At 38.6% G+C, this 26,073-nt stretch overlaps 1 protein-coding gene across 2 annotated transcripts; it reads right to left on the bottom strand.

Moving 5' to 3' along the window:
* Positions 1 to 234: 234 nt before the first annotated feature.
* Positions 235 to 25,366, bottom strand: TOLLIP (toll interacting protein). Of its 2 annotated transcripts, XM_054635975.2 has the most exons (7): positions 25,207 to 25,366; positions 18,414 to 18,563; positions 16,250 to 16,432; positions 15,033 to 15,185; positions 13,046 to 13,136; positions 9,234 to 9,254; positions 235 to 3,715 (listed from the first exon to the last, which is right to left on the bottom strand). In XM_054635975.2, the coding sequence occupies exons 1-7, from the start codon at positions 25,237 to 25,239 to the stop codon at positions 3,501 to 3,503; spliced, it is 846 nt and encodes a 281-aa protein (XP_054491950.1). In that variant the 5' UTR covers positions 25,240 to 25,366; the 3' UTR covers positions 235 to 3,500. The 2 variants fall into 2 exon arrangements, with proteins under 2 accessions (XP_054491950.1, XP_054491951.1); XM_054635976.2 differs by lacking the exon at positions 9,234 to 9,254.
* Between the last annotated feature and the right edge of the window lie 707 nt (positions 25,367 to 26,073).

Here is a 26,073-nt window from a genome sequence, read left to right as displayed (position 1 = left end):
TTTCCTTGAGAAAGCAGCCCCTAGAAGACTCAGAAAGAGGCACCTACCTGAAGAAGAATTCTCAAAGTACTTTTGAGCATTTACTGTTACTGTTCCCACCAGATGGTCTCATTAAGAAGCAATGTAGTTTGCCAACCAATGTTCAACACTGAATAGAAGACAGTAACCAATACTTGAATTTTAGATCAGTCAAAGACTCACACTCTGGTGCTCTCCAACAGAGACATAATACACTTTCATTCAGATGGTACATTTATTAAATTAGAATGAAAAAGTTAATGTACTTTAGAGTGCAAGAAACATATTTGGACACTGGACCTCAATACAGAGAAACAATGTCTTCAGAATAATTACAGCAACACAACATCCTCTGTAGGGTATTACATATCAACCAAACAGGCAATAACGTTTATAAGGGGAGAATAAACCCATTCAGTACCATCAGCATATGCAAAGAGCAGTAGAGAAGTTGCAAGGATCTAGCTAGACAAAAAATGTTCCTACCTTTAGCAAGCTGAGGCTCTTGGCAGGACTCAAACTATACTGAGAGCACTAACTTTGAGCAGATGCCTGTCTTACACAGCTGGCTTTAGCTCCAAGCTGCTGGAAGCTGCTGAGCAGAGGAGCAGCATCAAACACAGTATTACCCCATTAGCATTTTCTCAAAAGCTACAATCATGACTGACAATTTGTTTGTTTTAAATAGAAAACCAGACTTTCAGTTCCAATACCTTAATTTCACAGACCCTAAAATGAGTAAACACCTCCTGTCTTTTTTCATCTCTCTCCAATTCAAACCTAACAACAGTTTAACTGGAAGGATATGTAAGCTGAAAAGCTGAGTAGGCTGATCACTTTGTTCTTTTTAACAAGAGAAAGTAGTACATATTGATGTAAGAGTTTAATCTCTAATGCTTAATTAAATAAAGACAGAAAGATGCACAGAACAATATTTAACTATACTGTAAGATAATGAAATCCATCTACTGGCCATACTGCTCCTACACATCCTATTTTCAACTCATATTTGTACCCTGTTTTGCATACCATTTGCCTAGGAAAAAAAATACACACTAAAAATATATCTAAGAACAGGAGTCTCCCTCAGAAGGCCAGAGTCGGTTTATGAATAAACCTGGCTAGCTTAACTTTTGCACTTACCCCTCCTGGCAGTTAGGACTGAAAGGTGGTTTTGTTCTGCGCTTGAAATGGAGCTGTAATTAGGATGCAGTACAATTTACCAGCCATTAAGTTGAACCATGACCACTTGCTTTTATGAAAAGCTGTATTATGAATCCCACCGTTTTAATATAAAAATTTAAATATGTACATTTTCCCTGAATTGTTCTGTCCCTGGCAATTCATGCTATCTATGTAAAAGTTAAGGGCACAGGACTCTTCCTGGAGGTATCTAAGCATTAAATCCCTACCAACATTCATCCTTTTGGGTCATGATGTCACAAAACACTCTGCTTTTATAAAGACCAAATGCCTCTACACCTAATCAATCACAAAAATTACAATGATTGCAGGGAAGGGGCAAGACTAGTTTCTTGAAGAATACCCATTTAACTTCAGAAAACAAAAGCGTGGCAATTCTACAACTACAGCACACAAAACTATAGCCTTGAATTTCATTATTCAAATTCCAATTGGAGGATGTTCAAAGACACTTATGCTTTCAATGGGAAATTTAAGATGTTAAGGGATTCATAACAAAACTTAAAACTGTACATTATGAAAAGACAGCTTTAAAAGGTCAGAAACTGGGATGATTTTTGGTGCTGTATTTTAAAAGTTTCAGTATTACTTTTAATGATTAAAAAAAATAAATATTCATGCTCTACTGCCAGTGCTACCTAAAGGCTACTTGAATGTAGGTTGCGGGAGGATAAAATCAGCTTTCCATCAGATAATAAAGAAAATATTTTAGGCATAGGACATAAAATAAAGTGTGGGGAAGAAGAGAATATGGGTCATCATTTCATGTTCAAACCTGGCTTTAATGTTCTCATGAATCACTCAAGAGCCTAGATTTCAAGTGTACATTCATTTCAACTCTTGAAAATATACAGGTCTATGGCTATTGTAGAAAATATTTGAAATCAAACATTAAAGAGACAAAACAGCAACATTGCACATTACTGGAAAAATAAATTGGTGCAGACTATTTAAAGTGCATTACTTTACAAAAACAGACACCACAGAAATTCATCCGACAGGTGTAACTGGTGCATAACTGTATGATTCTGCAGCTCCAAAATCAACTCTTACTTGAAAAAATTACACTAACAATAAATACAAACACCTCCTCTGAGGATCAGACTGTAACTCAGATATGTTAAATTGTCTCTCACATAGAATTTTATTTCCATCTGCATCAAATAATAATAAACTGACTACAGCAGTTGTAGTCTAACAAGTCACTGAGCAATTCATAATGCCATTCTAAGACCCTGAAGCTACTTTTCATGTTTATTTCTTATTACAGGAAAAATACAATCATTTTCCCACTAATGTAAAGCAATAACTTTGCTGAAACATAGGTATAAAGAAAGAAGCTTTATAACCAGATCATAGATATCTGCTTTTTTAATGTAAGACAACATCTTAAATAATTCTTTACGGCTTCAATAATTTTCCAGGTATAAGTATCTTTACTTCTGCACTTAACTTTTGAAATAGCCATGGGAATGCAGAAGTAATAGTTAGAGTGCAATTAACTGTAGGAGTACATTAGGGCTTAGTCCTGTTCTCTGCTACAGCAATACATACTGCATGAGTTAAAAGTTACCTCCTAAGATTTTACAGATACATAACAATACTATGTGGGAGGACAAAGCCCCAAATGCACACCAGATAATATATTGCTTTGGTGCCCAATGACTAGATTGAATAGAAGATGCCCATTAAAAATACCAACAGTACAACCTAAGAAATTTAGCTTATTAAATTAAAAATGTTCCATCTAAAAGGTGTGAATATATCACAGTAATAACTAAACACCACAGGATAAGAAAGGGTCTCTCCTTTAATTTCTGGCAAAAATAGGCTGCTTGCAGAAACCTAAAATACTTTTAACAAGTCACTTGTATTTAAACAGCAAACCTTCCATGGAAAGTTTTTTTTCCCCCAGTCTAACAAACACTAGTAAATCTTGTACTGCATAGAGTTACTTTGTAAGAGCAAGTTTATGAAAAGGGGGAGAGAAAGAAACAAAGCAGCATTATTCCCAATCCCATCAGAATATAGCCACACAGGGCACAGCTGATAGTAAAGATGCTTCACTGCTCTATGGTAGGACATAAGCTAAACAGAGTATGTACAGACTGAGAAAGAAGAGAAGAAGATCCAACTGTCCAAGGAGAAAAGGGGTACAATCTGTCACACACGATGCACTAACAGAAAGCTGTTGGGAAATTCTTCCTCTAGCTAAATCCCTGGCTTGGCAAGTAAAAATAAGTGGCATCGAGGACAGGGACTACACAGGAAGTGGACATCTACGATTCTTCAGCCATCTGAAGTAAGGAGTTGATAGCTGCATCCTTGTTCCCCCTCTGAGCTTCTAGCACTGAGCGGATTACTTCCCTGTCCATGTTGGGAAACATGTCCTGGATAGATTTCAGGTCCTCTTCATTACACAGGTGCTGAGGGTTGACTGCAGGAGGTGGTATTGCCACCGGGACCATGCCTGGATTACAGACTGCAGGCATCCCTACAGTTAAAAACAGAAGAAAGAAAGCCATAAAACATACATGAGTAGGGAAAAAAAAAAAAATTAACAAACCCACAACAAAAAACCCCAGTGATTTTGAAGACAAAAGCAGCTCATGACTTGTCCCAACCCACCAACTTCAGCATTTATTTATTTTAACATGCACTCCAGAGGAGGAAGAAGATTGCAGAGATTATACCTACACTGTTGCAACTGGAAAATATTCTTCTGGAACAGGTTTTCACCCCAAGGTTATATTCCAGAAGTTACAAGCTACAGTATGACAACAGGTACTGTTCAAAATTAGGTACAATGTGCATTAAATCACTAGCCAAACACTAAGCTCATCACAGAAAGGTGTGGTTGGTTTTCCCCACCTCATATTTTAGTTCCCAGTGTATTTATGTTGTGATGAAAAAATGGTTTTACATTAGCAATATACACGGCTGATATTCAGAAAGACAATGAATGCAATTTCCACCATATTCAAAGGAAAGCAAAGTACTTTGGTCCAGTAGAAGACTAGACCACATGAATAAGCAATTTTTAGCAGATGTTTTTCCTGGCTAAAGTTCCATCCAGCCTTCAAAGTCACTACATGGCAAAAGAGCAACACCTCTAGGGGCACACACTGCTTTGTTCATCTCTCTTCCAAAATTCATCTGACCTGTCATTTTTTGCTAACTTCTTGTACATCCATGTAAAACAAAGCACTGCCAGTTTACAGAGTTTTAGAAAAAGAGTATTCCTATTACTAGACAAAATCCCTTTTTCATCACATAAGAACTTCTATCACTAAGCACAGAACCATTGGTGAAAACACTACCTTTTGTTTTGTATAAAACTGAAAACAGATAATAGTACATATCTATAGTTTTTTTTATCACTCCTGAAAATTGTGTATTTCACTTCTTCTCTATGTAGTTTCATATCCTTGATTATCTTAGTCCCACTCCTTTATGTGTTAGCTTCTGCAGTTCTCCTGTAGAATTTCTAAGGTAGGGCAAGGAGAAGTACCTGCAGCTAGACAGAACCAAGTTCTACTATCAGTTCTCTATTTGCTTTCAAGCATTTTATGCACTGTTTCAAAGACTATTCACCTGATATTTTTATAAAATAGTCTACAATAATTCAAAGACCTTCCTGTACAGTAATGATGAAATTGAGAAATTGTCACCAAATAAGTATTAGTTAAGATTATCCCTTGCACATACTTTAACCCCAGATTTAATAAATAATTTTATTTCCCTTTTATTACAACGAGATCCTTCTGCAACCTGTGGCAGTCAGAGAGGCTTAGAAAACTGCTAAGGGTTCTTGATTTGACAAATTGTCTTAGTCCCCTCACTTTTTTAAGAAATCCGATGCACCTCACCAAAGGAGGTGCATCAGGTTCAACTCCTTTCATTAGATGAATAATCACCTATATTTATTTCTTCATCAGCTTTTTAAAATAGATATTAAAACACAAGATTACCTTTATTGTATCAGAATATCATATGATGGAAAGAATGCTTAGGAAATAGCATTTTACAAATGCAGCTGAGAAGGTGATATACACAGACCACACTGTTCTTTCTTATGTACTCAAATACCTATGAATTTTAACATACAGGCTTTTCCTACACAACCATAGGAAACATCACGTCCTCCTAAAGTTTACATAGTTACATGTTTGCTTTAAAGCAGTTCATTCTAGTCTTCCTGGGTTTTAATCATTCTATACAACAGAGAATATGGCTACTTCAAAAATGTTTCTAATTGAAACTTCACTTTGCTATCCTCCAGTCATCAGAAAGCAAAACTTACTGAGACTGTTATGGTCTCACATTCCTACTAGGTTTTCATGAACTACCTTACATACTTTTATCTTTATTATTATTTAATTACATACATGATTCTAAGTTTTCTGCTTGTTTAAAAGAAATTATTTCTGCTTCTTTTACACATTTGATCTTCAAAAGCCTCACACAACCTCATAACCAGTTTAGATTTAACATATAATTTAACACTTTCACATATGCATATATGGGAGATCTACCAATTTTTGTCAGAAACATACTTTACTGCTTTACTTCACACTTCTCAATATTCTCTGAGTGTTGGTTTGGGGTTTTTCTAATTTGGCACACAATTTCTTTGAACAATCAATTCTTTTACACAGTTTTTAGTTCATCTGTTTGCCTTCTACATATGACATTAATTACTTCTCTGTAAGCTAAACAAAGGATGAACTATTTGCATCATCACCACTATACATCTTGAAAATAAGATCTCTTTGAGAACCAGCTTTCATATATTACCCAGGAGTACATCAGAAGCTGCTTTTCTTCTACTGAATTCCGACTAACTGCTCAAAAATTGTGACAACAAAGCATATGTATAACCAAGATAATTTTCAAGAGTGCCTCTTTGCACCCTCATCTCTCAACATGACTGAAGTACCTATGTGATTGAAAATATTGAATTATATTATACTACTTTTACTCAGACCTAGCATTTAAAAAAAGAGCAAAGAGCAGTTTCAATACTTACCTCATCTCTTCAAGATTTTACCCAGTCTAACTATTTAGTCAAAAATGTCTATGCTCACCTTAATGTGTAAAAATGTTTTAGCATCCCAGTGACTTGTTTCTTCTGTCAGCATAAAAATGCTATATTATGACTCATATTCAAGGTTGGATGAGCTAAATATCAACTCTGGCTGACCAGGTACTCTAAATGAATAGTTTCACTGCAAGCACTGCACCCAGGATTTCACCTGATATACTCTTTTCTATTTCTTTCCTCAACCTGGACTCCTGTTCTATCTGAAGGGATTCATTACTGATTTATCTGTTTATTCTGTTTATCTGTTCTCCGATTTTGATTTTAAAATTCCCCTTTTAATCATCTTAAGTTTTATTAGAAAAAAAAATAGGAATGTAGAAGCTTTAAGTCTAACACACAGGCTGTATTTACTCAAAAAGGTTCATACTGAGTCAGTCTCATAAATTTGTTACCTGCACACTGGAACCATATTTCTACCCAGCCATCTGCATCACACCTCTACCATAGGTATCTGTTCCCTTTTCTGCACCACCCTAAACCTGGCTCCACAGCTTTTCATGGCCTTTGGACCATAGTCCCAGGAATTCTGTCTGGCACTATGAGTTTGAACACACAGCCCATCAGACACCCTGGAGGCAAACCACTGTGCAGTCCTCACCAGCACTGCAAATACATTTCACCCAATTACCCAGCAGCATTTTGCAGTGCCTCTTCTAGAGCTTCAACAAACCTCAACTCATTCCTCACACTGCCTACAAACGTTGTAGACATTTAAAAGGGGCGTAAGATGTGTGGCCTCAAAAAAATAAAGTTGCAAAGCACCTGAAAGAATTGAGCAATAGAAGTTGTTTTACTTCTAACATAAAGTTCCCAAGATTTTTTACTAAGTCATCAACACCCTAATATCCAACAATCAGCCTGAACAGTGTATGAACTATCAATACAGTTCAAAGCATTAACCCAAATCAAACATGAGGCTCTCTTCTCAAGTACACAGCATCCTACAGCTTACCAATACCGTTTCAGTATCTTATCAGTGCCAAAATAAAATCAAGACTAGAACAGAGTTTTCCTTACTGCTTTCATCAAAAATAGGTAATTATCAAGTCAGACATCTGGACAGGCAGTACTCAAAAAGCATTTCCAATATAAATAATAAATTTAAGACACAAGAAATTTCTTGTCCATTGATTCTCACCAAGGATTTTTAAAACCTATTTTCTCAGCTCTTATAATTTTAGCTTATGCTGTCTACAACTAGACCGCATATAAATGGAGTTAGTATCAGAGATTTTTAATAAATACCTCCATGATAAATGCTTGCTTTTCATGAAACTCAACATTCAAGCTATACAACACCAATTTAAGAGTACTTTGGGTTTTTCTGCACTCAGGCTAAAAGCATCCATAATTTCTGATTTACAAAATAGAAAGACTTAAGCATAAAATTAAAGAACTATGCACTGAAATTTAGCAAATAGACACATATAAGCAGTCATTAGAGAAAGTTGTAATAAGCTTCCAAATTATCAATGTTCAGTAAAAAGCTGCTTTAAGCTAAAAAACTTTGTATCACTGACAGGTGAAAACTGGAACTAAATAATGTAAGAATCCACTATCAGTGGAATTGTGAACTCCTGTGTTACTCTCAGATATTAGGTACATGTTATAAATCAGAAGAATGGAGCATTGTTTTCCAATTCAGTGAAATGGCAATGGCAAACATGCTTGCATAAGCAGTGACATTCCAATACATGAAACAATAGCAAGTCAGTTGCTCAATGAAAGCAAGCAATGAAAGCATCAAAGCAGAATTAACAGGGTAAACTTTTTCCAACTGCATACAAGGCATTACACACTTGTAATTTTATTTTCTTTTCCAGTTAAGTGCCCTTATGTTTAATTTCTTAACTCATTATCATTCTGTCCCATCCATAGACTCTTTCAGACTAAACTCAGGAACCTTCTCAGCGTGAATTCTTTCATTTAAATGAAGAAATTGGTAACTCTTTTCTAAAAAAAAAAATAGGTCTTAATGATATTTTCTCCAGGAAAAATCTCTCTACTATGCATACCACCTCATTTTTTTAAATATTGCATCTTTGGAAACTACTAGAAAAATTAAGTGTATGAAACAACAGAAAAATGCTAAAATTTCACTGCTCTGAATAAACCAAATGTATTGTGACAACCACAACAATTTTATATACAGCATCTTTCTGAAATTCAGGGCATCAATAAATGATATCATATCTTACAAGAAGTCATTCTAAAATTTTCTGGATGTATTTGATTAAAGACCAATGCTTTCATCAGATATAGTGGTGTCACAGCAACTTTGCACAATTCAAAATTAAAAGTGTCACAGTAAAGGAAGTCTGAAATGAAGGAAAATTGATTTCCTGTAATATGATTTGCCTTTAGAGTTCTAGTCAGATACTTTACATGGACTTAAAACAGAAGTGGATGAAAAATATGCACTGAAATTAATTAATGAAATTAAGACTAAGGCAATTAGCAGGTTGTCTTCTCAGTGTTATTGCAAAACTCAGTTTTTTGTTTTCAAGTTTACCAAAAGTCGTGACATTATCTGCTTCTTCACTAATGTTGCAGTAGCCACACAACTGCAAGAATTGTTTCTCTACTAGAAAACCAATACTATCAGCTAGTATAGCTCACTGACACACAGCAGCTTCAGAAGAATATCATAACATCACATTGTATCCATCAACATTGTCATCAGCAATCAGTTTAGCCATTATAGCTCAAAGCTGAGCAAATGCCTTTCCAACAGGTTAGAGAGGCTTTAATAATTTGCAGAAGACGCATTGAATTGTTCTACTGTGACAACCAAGTGGCAATACCTTGTTGTACAGTCTGCTGTAACAAATAAAGCTGTTTAGATGAGTTCATGCAAAGACTCTTGAGTCAATGAGGATGGGAGTGAGAAAAGAGCTTGGAAACTTACCCAGAGCAAAGTACTCAAGCCCTAAAGACAGGTGAAAATGAAGGGACAAGGGGAAAGGAATAAGACATGGGAAAGAAATATTAATCTATTTTTAAAAGGATATTAATTATTTACCTTCCAAAGGTGAAAGTTGGATAAAATGAGGCAGTTGGGTAAAACCTAAGCTACCCAACACTAAAAAACTAAATGCTGCTAGGATACAGTCTCTCAGCTAATTTGCTTCAGGGCCCTAAACAAATTTCCTAAATGTGGTGTTTATGCAGAAGTAACAATCAGGGGAAATGCTACTGAAATAAGTAAGCCACCAGGTGTTTGCAGCAAGGATTTTACAGACCACAAAGGACAACATACATCCATGGTTCTCTCAACAAATACCAGTAACATCACAAGCTAACCCATGATCCTCCATAAGGACACCTAAAGGAACAATGTACATACACACACAACCCTTGCCTCAATAAAAAGGGATATTCCTGACTCTGACAGGACTCAAAAACACACAGGTTTTTAACATATTTTTACAATGGGAGTTTATAAAATAAGTAAAAGCAAGTTTTCTATTTATCCCACAAATATTTAGCTAATAAGAAATATAGCTTGCTTATTGAACTAACATTTTTTAGCTCACTGTCTCTGGTACTCTTCACTACAAGATACTGCAAGCACCAGTATATCAAAATAATCTACAGTTTAAATTAAGTAATCTTTAGAAAAAGAAACAGGAAGAGGTGGTAGATAAACTCAACTTCTATAACAACATGGTTCACAAGTTCAAATTTTTGCATACCCAATGCATAAATACATCACTTGTGGCAGCTATAGCTTCTAAGCAACAGCTTGTGCTGTTGTCAGAAGTTTTCAATTTAAAAAATTTTGCAATTAATTACCATGGTGCAAGAATATACTATGGCCACTTCTTGTTCTTTACACAGCTCCATCTACCACCAGATGTGAGGAAGTGAGCATTACTTGTGGTCATCTGCTTACCACAGTGACTACCTGCTTGTTTCTACTGTTTACCTCAGCTTGTCTGACAGAGTGTGAGAGTAATTAGCTGCTTCAGCATTAATTAGAAGGCTAGTTAATTAGAAAGTTAGTTTTGAACAGAAGTTTTCTGTTACAGAAAAACAGCTTGGCCTTCATGACACACCTAAATTTGACTTAATCATCTCTCTTTGGAGCACAGTTATTTTGGACAGTTAACAAGTAACTGCTAAAACTGTCTGGATAAGCATTTTAGTCCACCCACTCCATTTCCATCATAGATAAGGCTTTGATTCTGACATTCTTCTACAGTAGAATCCCCTTCATTTCAAATATAATAAACTATTCAATGATGCTCTTCCACTCTTCAGAAGGAAAAGCAGAACTAGTTTACTGACTACATTAATTTAGCTGCTCAGGTAAAAAAACCTGAACTACAAATATGCAAAGCAGGAGCATACTGATGTCCATTACCCTTCCTGAAGCAGTCTCAAAAGGAAAAGAGCAAACACTTTATAGTGTTACAAAGGAAATGTGCAAACAGAGTGGGCCCAGAAGACACAAACAGTTCAGTTGTGCAAGGAAGGCCAGCATCTTCCATGCACCTTTCTGAAAGAGTTTATGGAATTCAAAAGGAGCATCTAGTTCAATATACAGAAAGTATTTAAAAAACTCCAAGATGTCTTCTAAGATGCACTAATGTTTCCTTATATTAATTTGAAATTACTTTTATTAAGCCATTAAATGTATGAAACAGCAAAAATATTCTGCAGCCAAGTCACTTTCCAACTCCAAACCTAAACACCCATCCAATTGTTATGAGTGGGTCATTGATTAGTGAGTAAGTCAAAGCTTTAGAACTCACAGCACTTTGGGAAATTTTGATGATGTCCACAGAAATTCTAGAACAGCAAACACAAAGCACAGTAATATTTAAAGAGAGTAAAAAATATCAAATGTAGGTCAGAGGTGGCTTGTAAAAAGTCTGGCATTTATGAAGTCAAGGAAGTACACTCAAGCTTTCCCAGAACAAAAGAAGAGTTCAAATCCAGGGGTGGAACTTGGCAATGCTTTAAAAATACAAGTCACAGATGCAGGAAAAATTTTGAACACAGAATAGTATTATAGCAGAACTAGAACAAAAATGCTGGATCTTGGTAGAAGGGCAATGCTCCACATAGAGACCCCAAATTCTTAGCAGCTAAAAGGTAAGACTTACTATCATTTGCAAATTATTAGTTATTTCTTCACTTGTCTAAATAGAAAATATTCTCAAAACTTACAGAAGACCTTCAAACTTCCTATCCAAGTACTGGATGTTCAAATCATGATGTTCTGTAAATTATTTTACAGAACATCATGATTTGAACATCCAGTACTTGAATAGGAAGTTTGAAGGTCTTCTGTAAGTTTTATCTGTTCAGTTCTATGTCTAATTTCAATTATACAGGAAACTATTCTCTGCTTCATATCTTCTGTATATACTCTGGCACAGAAATTTTGTAATATAAATATTCTCATTTTGATCTATTCAAGAAATTTGTTAGCACTTTCTATCAGATCTTTAAACAAGATGACTGTGTTTGAAGTTCACTACAGAAGGTCTGGTTTACCACAACAGAATCACGCTTTGGAAAGTGCACTCCAGTTCAAAGCACTTCACTGGCAAGACTTAAAATCTGACAATTAAGCTACAGAGATAAAAAAAAGACCTAAAAGGAACCAAACTGCAAGTTTTCATCAGGGAATAAAGCATGCAGCCCAACTTTTCCCTATTTTGCTCTAACTTAACTCTGTAAAAATTAAACAGGAGGTACGATTCCTGACTTACATACCCAGTCTTCTGTTGATGAGGTTTGTTTTTACAGTGAATGGAATTTTAAATTCAATCATCTCCTAGTCATTTTAAATTCAATCATCTCCTAGTCTTACAGAAGAAAAATACAATATATGTATCTGTTGTGTCATTCCTTAGCACTTTAATTATGTTCCACGGACACTATCATAAGTTAAAGTTAAATATATGTGAATTTATCTCTTACTTTCCCTGAAAAGTACACATACTACTGAATAGATAGTCATAGAATAAACTGGGAGTTTTAAGAACTGTAAGTGAGCAGGACAAATTCAAACTTATTTACACACTTTAAGCTTTTCATCTTTGACAGAAAAATTACAAAACATAAGTTAACACATCTTTCTCTACAAGTCCAAAACTGTCTTTGAATCAACCAAAAGGACTGACAATACCTGCTGTAGTTATGTAAATATATAAAAAAGAGCTATCTCAGAGCTCCTTAACATTTTTCATTCACTGAGCTGTGAATACTCCACATGCTGTATAGTGAGTTCCCTTCCAACAAAGCATCTTCAAAGACCACAGAAAAATTAATCCCGTTGTGGGCTACAGAAGCTCCAGCTCCGACAGCAAAATTCACTTGAGGCACTTCCTGAAGTGCAAACATCTTCAGACATGGCTTGCCACCATTTAATAAGCACAACTTGAAGTGCAGTCTGCTAGACAGCTATTCAGAGACCAGATTGAAGTACAAAAGAAATACTCAAAAAGACAAGCCTTCACAACTTGACAGACATTTTAATCCATTTAATCAAACTCATGCAGCTCTATTAAACAGGATACAAGACTGAAAGCAGACCTGTACTTAATTTGTTCCCTCCTCTCATAAATACACATAATGGGAAAAGTGGTTAAGGGAAAATCATTTATAGCTTCCTTTACATTCTGAAAAAACAGGAGTAATTTGGTATTTATTTCTGCAACGCCCTTCATCTGGAAGGTTCATAGTCTTCAAGTAGAGAAAACATACCTGCTATAGGCACATATCCAACTCCTTGCTGATATACAGTGGGCATCAGGACCACTGGCTGGGGCTGCATCATCATGGCAGCTGGCAAAGACTTGACAGAAAAGGCACAGATTAGAACAACTCCAGAAAGAGCCAAAAAAAGCCAGCAACCAGAAGTGTTTGCAAATAAGTCATCACATTGCAAATCCATGTTGAACAGTACAATATGACTATACTGAGTGCTAATCTATATTAAGCAAATCTCTGGCAAACTAACTGAACTACCATCTTTCAAATGGCAATTAATTTGCCCGTGAATCAATAAACACAAATCATGTCAAACTTGCCTTTTGCAAGAGTGATGAAATGTTGTTATCAAAATGCATTATTTTAAAATACAGGTTTAATCAGCTTTCATGCCTTAGTCTTGTGAAATGAATATACAACATATTCATCATAAATATTAGACAAAATCTGATTTTTATTCTTATTTTTTATTTTTAAAAGCAGTACACTGCTCCTTGAAGCAAATTTTAGTTTAAATCAATTATTTTGAGGTAAAGCAGTGCATTAAACAAAATATCAAATTAACTCCATTCCCTTTTACTACCACAATAACTTCAGTTATATTTCAGTTCAGTTTGATCCTTGAGAATATTGAATATTATGAAAAGTCCATTCACAGGGAGACAGTTTTTAGGGTTGATTATAAACTCTTTTCCCCGGAGTAATGAAACAACTGTTCAGATCTGGGGCAGAAGGTGAATTTCAAACAGCCGGGAATATCTGTTCCCAGCTGTGCACTGAACAGCAGCTTGGCACTTCTGATGACATACAAGTGCAGTAGGAAGCATTCAGGGCTGCACGTGCTAAACATTTTATCCAACAGGTACTTGAAACAAAGGTGACAGGTGAGAACATTCCAGAAGCTGCTAAAGAAACCAGAGGAGGTCTGCAGTTCATGACCAGTAGCACCAAATGAACAAGAAAGGAAGTGAAAAACAATGTCATCTCAAAGAGCATTCAAACTACCCAAGAAACACCTAAGACAGAGAAGAGTTTCCATTTTTCTGCTTTTAAACTGCCATGAATTTTTAAAGATTTAGGGGGGAAAGTTATTGTTAGATTCCACAAAGTTTAAAAAAAAATGTTATTATTAAGTTCGAAATGACAATGTACCATTTAGCTGAGGATTTCTTTTTTATACATATAGTAGCACAGTTCTAAGGAAACTTTCCTGTCTGACCATCTGTGAGCCACTATGGCACCCACTCCAGTCTGTAACTGCTGAGACCAAGGCCTCTTTGCAGTGGGTGCCTCCAGTGACCTCAGGGGGTGCCCCTCTTGGCTCCCTGCACACCCCACACTCACAGTCAGACAGGGTTTCCTTACCAGCTCAGCCCTGGGTTTCCCACAGCAGTATCTCAGACATCTGGATCCTTAAAATAATTTAATCATGGTGCAGTGACACAGAAACAGCTCAAGCTGGTGCCTCCAGGGAGGGACCCCCAACAAAGGGAGCCCTGGGTTTTACACCCTCACAGTCTGCGCACCCAGACAGTCTGGGCTCTTCCTGCTGACTCACCAGCTCCTGCTGTGTCCCAGTGTCCAGTCCCCTGGCCGGTGCCACAGGTCCCTGTGCCCTTTGTGGTGCAAAGGGTCAGCACCGTGTCATGGTCCCTTTCCTGAGGCTCCCACCATGTCCCTCAGCCAGGGCACAACCTGCAGCTGCACACCCAGCTACCTGCTCTCAGGGTACTCCTCAACAGGAATAAGCTGAATTTTGGTAATTGCAAAACAAGATAAATACCCATTTGCCACCTTACCACGAAGTATTTTTTGTCTTTACAAATATTTTTGACTGCTATTCCCAGAGTTAGGTATAATTATTTTAAATGCCAACACACACAAACACCCAGTATGGTACAACAGATCTACTTCAGTCTAAAATATCTCCCTCCCACTACTTAAGAAGCTTCTCTCCCTTCCTACCCCAAACTTGGCTTACCGTGTATGACATAACCAGATTAATCATTCCTTCCTTGTCATCACCTTGCCTTCCACTCAAGCTATACCATTCATCCTCCACATTTCCTTGTTTCAGAGACTCAGGAATTGTAATGTGTGTCCAAGCAATTCGGTCATCCATCGAAAAGGCTCTCTGAAATATAATTTGAAAAATATTACCAAATTAATTGTCCTGAAAGAAACCCCAAATTTAAAATTATCCTTGACTAACACTTCAGTTTTATGCTATTAACTTTGTTCATTTTATTCCCTTTAAAACTACTGAAGTGTCAATAAATATTTTGGCCATCTCCTTTCCAACAAGGATGAAGGACACTTTAAGTGGGATTATAGATTGATTGCAGGTATTTAATAGCAAGAAAGTGAAAACCTGAAGCAGAACTCTAGAAATACAGCATCCTAATATCATCACAGGCTGTGTGACTCTCCTAACATCACATCAGAGGCCATTACATGAACATAAACATCTTCTGTTTACTATGATAGCCTGTGAACTCCAGCAGATAGAAGTACTGATCTGCCCCCTGTTGCAGCAATGAAACAGACACTTGAACCAATCAGCTAAGCCCTCAAAGCAGCATCCAAAATCCTCACTTGTGTAATGATCACACGGCTGCTGCACTGTCATGCTTTACTACATACAGCGAGAGAGGCAGCAAAAAAACAGGCAAACCATGACTTAAGCCTTGGCTGTAGCCTCTTAGTTTCTCCTAATAAATCCTAGTGACTACACATAGTCTGTAGTTGACAGTTTTATTCTCAGCAATTCCAAGCTTGGGAAAACTACTAAGCTCTTCCTAGGACAGAATAGCACCAAAGAATTTTCAAGTAAAACAGCATTGTACAATAGGCTATTTTTAATAGGGACAGTGAAGGACACAAAGCTGCAGGGCATTTTGATAGCCAAAAGGAACTTAAATAGCACTCAGACATCTTTTGCTTCTCCTCCTTTGCAGGCAAGCCTGCTACTGCCACTTTATCAGCTACCAAAGAAAAGTAACAGTTCTGACGTTCTTGGGGAAGAGCAAAGACTTGTGAATTGCTGCTTTTGGAATTCTGAAAAATTTTTATTATCTTCCAGAGAACATGGCTAAGGAACTGTCTGTGCTAACTCATTCCTTTTTTGCAAGGTTTCAACCAAACCTCAGTCCAAACCGGAGATGGGGAGGGGTAGAAAAAATATATAGTGGTTCTGACCTCATCAAATATCTCTAGATAAAAGGAGTCCACGCCCGGGGGAACAGTGCACTGAATAACTTTGTTCCAGCGGGGGTTCTTGGCTCCATTATGTGCTGTTGGAGTTTCATACACAGCGTATCCCAGCCGTATTCGGCAATACGGATCCATGCGTGTCATTCCGTAATTCTTTGCCAGTTTGGCCTGAAAAGAAAAGAAACCCGGGAAGTGTATAATACTGACATTAACTTGAGAAGTTAATTACTATTAGCTCACCAAACACTGAACAAAGGACTAGATTAAATTCTGTGACAGAGAGAAAAGAGTTTAAAAAATAAAGAAAAACAGCATTCAGATTTAAATATAAACCAGTAACACCATTAAGTGTCTGGGAGACCTTGAAAAGGGAACATCTTTTTAGCCTGTTTATTGCAGAAAATACACATCTTCACTGTAGCTAAAATAAATTACTTCATACCAAACAACAAAATACATGATTACAGGGACATTGTAACAAGTTCAATTTTTCCCTGGCTATCTCATCTCCAACATACAATCACAAGTGTAATGCTGTGGGTAGCCTGTCCTCTTTTACTTCAGTTCTTTTAAAGTATGAATTACAGAAATCCAGTACCTTCAAGAATATCACACAATCCAAAAGCACAACCTGCAAAAGCAGTTCAATTGAGGCAAACTAGTCATAGTAGACCATACGTTTCAAAGGGATTACACACTTATCTCAGCATGTAAATTTAATAGTAGTTAGTCCAGTGGACAATTTAAGGCCTAACATCACTATAAAAACAGATGCTGTATAGAATCAGAACAGATCCAACATTCTTTTGTTGTAACATCAGAAGACTAGAACAAAACAAGTTGATGACAGTCCTGAGTTGATGACAGTCCTGAACACAACACTGAGTACTGCTGCACAGCTGTGCTCAAGCAGAAGTTAGGCTTTTTGCATGTGCTGTTTCTCTGACCTATACTAAGCAGCCCAGGTTCTTTTTATAGTAAGACAAGTGACAAAACATGGTGCCCCAGGGCATCTCTCACCTAGAAGATGTTTACAGAACTCACAACAGTTGAGGCTGTGCACTGTGTAACATTTATCACAAAGGCTGCACTTCAGGCTTGGAAAGCTCTTTTCTCCTTCAGGGAACATGCTGGTTCATCAATTCATACATTAGAGCTGGCAAGAAAGGTCTCAAACTGTTTATTGTAAATGTGGACTTAAAAATAAAAGAAGAAAGCTGGGATCCAAACAAATCACCATCCATACTCTCGATTTGTGGGATTAGACAGCTTATCAAATCTTCATCAAAAAAAAGGTGATAATCAGCTGTGCTTAGACAAACTCACCACCACCCCTAAATATCTTCAAGGAAAAAAACGCAGCAAATTACCCCCCCAGAAACTTTTTCTGATCTTCCATCACTTTATTACTAACAGAATTAAGGCATGTTGTTTGATATATTTTATCAACACATTTAAATACAGTACACTTCAACCAGATTTTCATTTTCTACAGATTAACTATATCATAGCAAGTCTCGTATCCAGAATGTGACACGTCTCAATTTGCAGCCAAGATTCCATAGCATTCCTGCATAAATTCCTAGACAAATAGAGAAGAGTATTTCTTGTCTGTTGTACGGCCATCCAGAAGGATCTTGACAGGCTAAGAGAAGTGTGCAGACAGGAATCTCAAAGTTCAACAAAGGAAAAACAATATATGTGACAATAAGACTTTGGATCAACTAGCTGGAGAACAGTTTTGAGGAGAAGAATGTGGAACAATACATAAGGGAACTGCAATTCCCTATAATATCCTCAAAATTACTAATGTCTTCCAATATTAAGTGCAGGAACTACAGAAAGCCTCTGAATAGAAGTTTTCAAAGAAACCTGTTCACTGCAAAAATCCTCATGAGTTCATTTGATTATGTGCTATAATAGCAAGGTTTACAGGAAATTGCTGCATTAGGCAGCAATGAAACATGAAACTGGACAAAATGCTGATGCACAGAAAAATGAAGCTACAAAACCTTTAAGAATTACTACCCATTTACATGTAATTTAGTAACTCAAATTCCTACACAAAATCTTTTTATGTCCACCAATTTTAAAAATTGCATTAATTATTTAAAATTACTTAATTACACAAAGATGACATAATTTTTACCTGTACTACAGTAATACTGAGTCTTCCTACTGTACCCATTGCTCCTCCATACTGCAGCTGCTGAGCTGCCTGGGCATCCAGCTGGATTTGCTGTTGCTGCTGGGTTGGGGTAATGCGAAGAAAATCTTGAGGAAGCTCACCAACAAATACCTTAAAAAAAAAAGAGAGGAAAAAAAAGAAGACTTTAAACGTTTATAATAGGAAAGAGATGAAGAGATGAATATAAGTCAAATTGTAACAAATTAAGGAGAATTTAGTCTTGTTTTGACAGCATGAACAAAGAACTAATTAAATGACAAAACTGCCAACTCATATAGCAAATGTTCTCCTTTTCAGAAACAGTAATTTCCAACATAAGCCTCTGAAAAAATGTAGGACAGAGAGCCAAAGCTGCTCTGCAACTAAACATTTAAGTAGTCCATACAAAAGTCAGAACCACTAAGTTTTACAACATATTCATATATGATATCTGATGGCATCCAGTTCTTTCAATTATTCATCACCCACGTTGTGTCCAATTGTTCCTGTTCCAAGACACAGCACAGTGCTTTCATCTGAAAGGTCACTTCCACAGTCACCTTCAAGACAGACTGTAAACCAGGATTTCCTATGGACCAAATCCTGCAACACAATAAAGATGTCCTAACACTTTTCCAGTGTTAAAACACAGCCAGCCTGCAACTAACCTTGGTGACAAAATTCCACCACATTCAAAACAGCAATGTGGGAATTAAAAATCTAGTCTATCATGAAAATGAGCCAGGGACAAAAAGTAGTAGTAAGGAACTTTTGTTACATGAGTCAATATGAATCAGCACTCCCCGTGGATTTTCTCTTAGCTTTACAGTATAAAGGGAAAGTTTCTATCCATCACTTGTCAATTCAACAACTCAGGTTGTTTCTAGGTTTTAAACGCTCAGTGAACATTATAAATTCAAATACATGTAGAGATATTTTAATTTTAAAATAACAAATATCTATAATAAAATTTTAAAAGGGAAAAAGTGTCATAGAAAATTTATAATTAAGCTGTATTCATTTCTGCTGCCTACAGAGTGGATGACATATTTAATACAGAACTGTCTACCTGATGAAGACAAAAGACAACACAATTTCTCATGTTGCAATCCCGAACAAGATTACTCAATCATGTATCTGGCAGATGCATGCCTACAAAACATAATTTAAGTAGCGAACAGGCCTTGAGGACATAGCTTTTCAAGATCACACAGCATTTGCATGTCAACATTGCATCTTGGAGACAGAAATTGCAGCTCTTGCCAAATCACACGTATGACTATTTTGTATGATTATCTGAGAGCCTCAGGATCCCAGCAACAGTTGGTGACACATGCCAAAAAGGAAGTTTATCTGAAAAGTTCAGGAGGAAGCACTGAATGCCTGCTGCTGGGCTATTGGGAAGTAGAATAAAAAGGGAACCAGTTTTGCTTACAAACATCTTAAAATTTTATAATTAAAAACCTAAGCAGCTGAAATTTTAAGAAATAGAAAGAAAAAATGGGCTAGAAGTTAATAATAAAATAAAGTTTATTTAAGTTTGGCTGGCAATGAGACATGGTGTTATGACAGCCTTCTCATTGGAATACATATCACTTTAAAATAAAACATAATCTATTTAGGCAAGATCTGAAATGGCCCCAGGATTAGCAAGGAAATGGGATTTACAATACAGCAGGTCCCCCTCCAGTCCTGGTCCTTAGGAAGTTTCCAATCTGGTACTATCAGCACCTCTAGGAATAGACATCATAAACATTTCCCACAGTCAGAAGCGATGGCTGCATCCCTGAAATCCCATTTCCATATTATGCAAGCTCCCTCTGTCAAACTCCCAGAAAACAGGATAGCCTCTTTTGTCTCCATCTTCACCTGGATATTGGAAAGTTGAAGTCATTCACAACAGAAGTCTAATAATAGCTTTCACTTTTGAAATTTTATTTCATAAAAGTTAACCAATATCTGTTCTAGAATAAAATAAACAAACAAGCCCAAAGGGGAAAAAGTCCATGAAGGAGACCGAAGTTTCTTACAACAGCTAAGCTGATTCTAGGTTATTCAGTTACCTCACACAAAGTCACACGCATCCTAGAACTGCAGAGCCGACATACATAGAAACTAAAACCATCTAGTGTTAACTAAGTTAGCAAAAGATCCGAGTGGTAAACCCCTCCAAAAGGGAAGAGTGGGGAAGAGGATATGCACACACTCATATATTCAGTTCTGACTAAGATTTGGTTCACAGACGCTTACTGAAGGAAATACATTACTCAGTATGTTCTTATATTAATTATCAGCTGATACCATATTGATGGAGACAAATCAGTATCATGCAATCTTTTTATCTGTAAAGAAAACAGGCCAATTTACATCTTCCTCAAAGTGTTTAAAAGCAGGCACATAATTGCCACCTCCCAACCTGAATTAAAAATACAAAGTTACGTAACTAGAATTCAACCACAGTTTTTATTTTAAAAGCAAGGAAAACATATATGACAAGTTTGTGTCACTGATCCTACTCCAAAACCACTTTGAAACAAAAGCACTTCCCTCTGATGGCACTTCAGAAAGAATGTGAAATTCAAGCGTGTTCTGTCACTAGCTGCAGAACAAAAAATTAATTCCATTTAGCAACAGGACAGGGATGGGACTACAATTCAGAATACAAATTAAAAATAAGTCTGCCTTATAATCACTTTCTAATAAACCTTACTGACAGCATTGCATCTTAAAAATATGGATTATCTAGAAATAGAATAACATTGCCCCTCCCATCTGCTACAATCTCTTAAGAGGTAGTTTTGTGGATCTTCACAGTAGAATGCCGCAGGTATAAAAACTGCATCTCAACTTCTTCAAACTGAACATGGTGTGACATTCTACAGCTATTTGATGTAACTGAGGATGGGGCTGTCTCAGTCTCACCTTCCTACTTCTTATGCAACATGAAATGGTGCCAGAGAGATGTAAATTGGGTCAGTGTAAAAGCCTGACCAGAAGAAACAGGGTTGGAGGTAAAGGCAATGGGAGCTAAGTTGTCAGAACCTTCAACTAACTGATTGTGCAAGTACGGGCACCTGTGTAAGGGAGAGAAAGGGACACAGAGCCAAACACAGTCACAAATGCCCCATGTTACAGAAACATTTCCCCAGACACAATACACTAAGGGAACCATAATTAAGGTTGCCACACTAGCAATTACCAAGGAAGTCTAACATGAAACTTCTTCAAAACATCAAAGCGCTTTAAACACCTAACTATTCAAAAATTTCTGACCATTCTCCTTTAAATGGCTTTACTGTTTTTAAGAAAGAAAAAGCAAATGATAGAATTTTGAGCTATTATTCTATGCTTTGCACACTGAAGAAAAAATTGGGAGAGATAGTAAGCATCCAGACGTCCTGAAAGAGCTGATATTTGTTCAAGGCTGCTGTTTAACATCTTTGAAAGGCCATGGAGATTAGAGAAACTCCTCTGGATCAGGAGAAAGACAAATCTCATACCCAGCATTCCAAAGGGCAAGAAGGATGACCTGAGGAAGCACAAGCAGGTCAGCTTCACCTCAGTCACTCAGAAATTCATGGAGCAAGTGCTTCTGGAAGACATTCCTTGACACATGAAGGGGAAAAAGTGAAACACGGATTAGGAAAAAGCCTTGGTAAAGGCTGGCTATAAAAGAATAAAAAGCTGACAAGCCATCTGCCTTCTCCAAAACAAGAATATAGGACTAAGGAAAGAGCAGGATCATTCCAACCTGAATGGGTGGACTACTGGATGGATGAAAAGCTGACTGAAGCACTGAGCTCAGAAGCTGAAGTTCAGTGGTTAATGACACAGGAGGTTGGTTAAAAGTGAAGCAGTTCAGAGGTCTGTACAGAAAGTAACTTATGTGTCTAATATTTTTCCTCAGCAACAAAATGTGAAGACAAAAGGCATCAGTTTGAGGATGACACTATATTTTGGGAGAAATGACTTGGATACTTGAGGACAGAGAGATGGAAGAATTCACTGGCAGGAATTGCACGTAATGCAACAAGGGCAAAGACCTGTACTTTGACCAGAAAAATCCGTGGCACCGGTACAGACTGGAGAACAACTGTCAGGACTGCCTGCACCTCTACAGAGGTGGAGAGCAAGCAAAACACGGATGAGCAGAGGACACTTGCAGCAATGAATCCTAAAAGAAAACTGCAGTGGATCAGCAAGAACCCAGCCAGCAAGCCAAGGAAAGGAAACAATTGCTGGACCACACCTGGAACACTGTGACCGTCTGGGGCCCAGCAGAACATGAAAAACAATGAACTTCAGGGAGACCAGCAAAGATCCACCAAGAAGGCCCATGAAAAGGGCTGGAGCACTTGTGAGGCCAGGTTGAGAATTTGTTTAAAATAGAAGTTAGAATGCAACTTGTAGCAGCTTTCTGGTATCTGCAAAGAGGTCATTGAGAAAACAGACCTAGGTTGTCTTCTGAGATGTAACACAAAGAGAAAGGAGATCTCAATTGTTAAACTGAAATGAGGCAGATTTCACATGGAAAAAAGGAGGGGATAAAAATTACCTGCAAAGTATGGCAGGAACTATGGTATACAAGCATGAGTTAAAAATAAAAGACAGAATGATTGTCCATATGACATCTGCGTCTGTGCCTGGAGAAGTGAAGGTGCCAGCAGAGAGACCACAGAGCACCAGTCCCTGAAGGAGCCTACAAGAAAGCTGGAAAGAGACTTTTTGACAAGGACCTGTAAAAGTTTTGAAGAGTCTCAAGAAAAAAACTCATCAGAGTCACTAGTCGTCAGAATAGTGACCATTAGGGAAATTAGGAGCAGAAGTCTACGCAGTCCCAGGTTGGTACTTAATCTAATTTGGAAGGACCTGATGTATTTGCCAGAATGATGAATAATCATGGAGAATAACCATGAAGAGTAATTTTGGATATGACTGGCTAGATAAGGAATCACAAATATAAAGTTTTGGTGGCTCAGTCTTAATCTAAGGCCTGGTCAAATTGTTTATTAATACTCCTACTTGTAAAAGGTATCACTTAGCAGTCCTTACACATTCAGCTAGAGTTTAGATTTAAAAAACTGTTTTGTTCGCACAAGATTACAAAAGTGAAAATATGCTAATTCCATAACATTCTGAAAAGGGTCAGAGATATCTATATTCCAGCAGAGTATTTGAAGTAACAGACAGGATGAATTCTGTTTCATCTAAAAAACTAAACAGCAATAAGAAATTTTAATTACACACCAAGCAAGCAGCATCACAAACTAGAGAGTGCAGGAATAAGACTGGCAACAGCCCATTTAGTTTCTTACCCACATGAAACAACCTTGAATATTTTCTTGCTTGTTCAAACAGAAAGACTGAACTGCTCTCTCCAGCAGTAAAGAAAAAAGTGGTTCCCAATCCTTTAGCACCATTTAGTGGCTATTCATTTGTAATGCAGTTGCGCATATAGAAACTAGTAAAATTTTATCTTCTTCTCTGAAAAGAATTAAGAAAGGCTGGAGTGTACCATATCAACACCCCCAGCTGTGAATGCCTGCTTAATATTGCATAATTTATTCATCCATTTGACAACATTCAAATCTCTAAAGTGGGTAAGGAAGAAAAACGTGTAGAACGTCAGCAACACATTAAAAAAAAACCCCAAAACTTGAAGCACAGAAAGCCAAAGCTGCATGAGATAAATTATCATATGCCTTTTGTCAGGCTACAGTCAACTTTAGGAAACAAAAGATTCCCAAGAGATTATACAGGAGTACCTGGGAAATTCTAGAACAAGGCATCTAGAAGAGTAACATTCAAGAAAGACCCGGCAGTTATGATAAATAAAACAAATAAGGCACGCTAAAGAATGAAATTGACGACCATATCATATTACTCTCATAAGAGAAGTGACAGCAGTGCAGTTTTTCAAGATTAGCAGTAATTCACCTCGCTGTTCTTTCTACAAGGCTACATTAATTTTCTTTTTAAAAGTAACTGTTCCTACATAATAAAATACAGCAGTGTAAAGTTACTGCTTTTTTAAAACTTCTCATTTCACCATAAGCAGTATCATGCTGTCAATGACTACCAGATCCTTTCAGACAGGAGGAACAGACAGGAAGAGCACATCTGTCGAAAGCTGATGTTGTAACACCTCGTATGTAGAATTTCCCGGTGTGAGGTATGATTATCCCTGGGCAAAACCAGACAGTAACATATTCCCAATAAACTGTCAGCAGCACCTCCCAGAAGGCTGGTATATTGGTTTTACGACGGCTCAGCTCCCGTCCAACACGCCCGCCTACATCCTACACGGGATGCGCCGTTCCAGCTTTCAGGCGGCAGCTCCAGGGAGCTGCGCTCCGCTTCCAAGGGAGAGCCCTTTAGCTCCGGTTCAGTGTAAGCATTTCCCTCCTTGCAAAGGCCTTTGGACAAAGAACGGGCAGGAGAGCCGAATCAAGGACTCCGCGCAGTTAGGAGGGACCTCCCCTCCCCTTTCCCAAAGCCTCTTCGCAGGCAGGGAACCGGGAGACCAGGCAGACCTCCCTCCCCCGCATGCCAGCAGCCCGGAGAAGATGAGAGGGCTTTTCCTCTCCCTCCTCCGGCGCGGACGGAGCTGGGGCAGGGTGAGAGACACGGAGCCTCCCTCGCATAGCGGCGCTGGCAGAGGCTGGGCGGGCCCATCGGGATCTCCAAGCCGGGCCTCGCCCGCCCGGCGCGGCGAGCGGTAACAGGAGATAGCCCTGAGCGGGCCCCGCGGCGGCGCCGCGCCCGCAGCACTCACCGGGCCCCGCTGGGTGGTGACGGTGGTCGCCATGGCGCCTCGCCGGGGCCGCGGCCGAGACCCTTCCTCCTCCTCCTCCTCCCGCCCCGCCAGGCCGCCGATGCCGATCGCAGCCCGGACCCCGGTCCCGCCGCCCGTCACTCAGCGCGAGCCCCGCGTCACCTGACGCGCCCGGCTCCGCCTCCGAGGGAGCGCAGCGGCGCCCTCTTGCGCACGCGCCTCCGCACGCACCGGGAGGGGCGGGGAGCCGTCCTGCGCGTGCGCTGTCCCGCGCTGCGGCCGCCGCAGCGGAGCGCGGCGCTGCGGGGGCGCCGCGGCCGGTAGGGGGCGCCGCGGCGCTGCGGCGGAGGCGGGGCGGGTGCGGCGCCTCAGGCCGCCATCTTGTGCCAGGGGCGCCGCTCCCGCACGCCCGGGGCGCCCCGCGGGCAGTGCGCGGTGTGCGGGGCCGCGGGGCGCTCCCCGGCCCCCTCTGCCAGCCGTGGGGGCCGTGTGGGACAGGGAACGACTGGCCTGGCCTGGCCCCAGCAGCTTCCCAGAGCTTGCTGATCGAGCGCAGCCCTTTCCGGGAGAACAAAAGCAGCTTTAATATTCATCCAAGTGCTGCTTCGGGAGATAAAATCTGATTATTTCAAAGCCAATTTAAATAACATAACTGTTTCCCGTTGTTAGGGCTGTTTCCTGTTGTCAGGATCTGCTGTACAATTTTAGCCCTTAATTAAAATTCTAGCGCGGATTTTGGCATCTGGAAATAGAACAGTGCAATTAGGAACGCTCCAAATATAGCACCAGCTTTTTTTCTTTTTTTTTTTTTTTCTTCCACTCTCCACTAACATTTTCTTGCAGTGGGAACAGCCTCATCTCATCTTT

This window comes from Agelaius phoeniceus, chromosome 6 (assembly GCF_051311805.1).
Source record: "Agelaius phoeniceus isolate bAgePho1 chromosome 6, bAgePho1.hap1, whole genome shotgun sequence".
Classification (NCBI taxonomy): domain Eukaryota; kingdom Metazoa; phylum Chordata; class Aves; order Passeriformes; family Icteridae; genus Agelaius; species Agelaius phoeniceus.
This window is presented reverse-complemented; position numbering and strand designations above follow the sequence as displayed.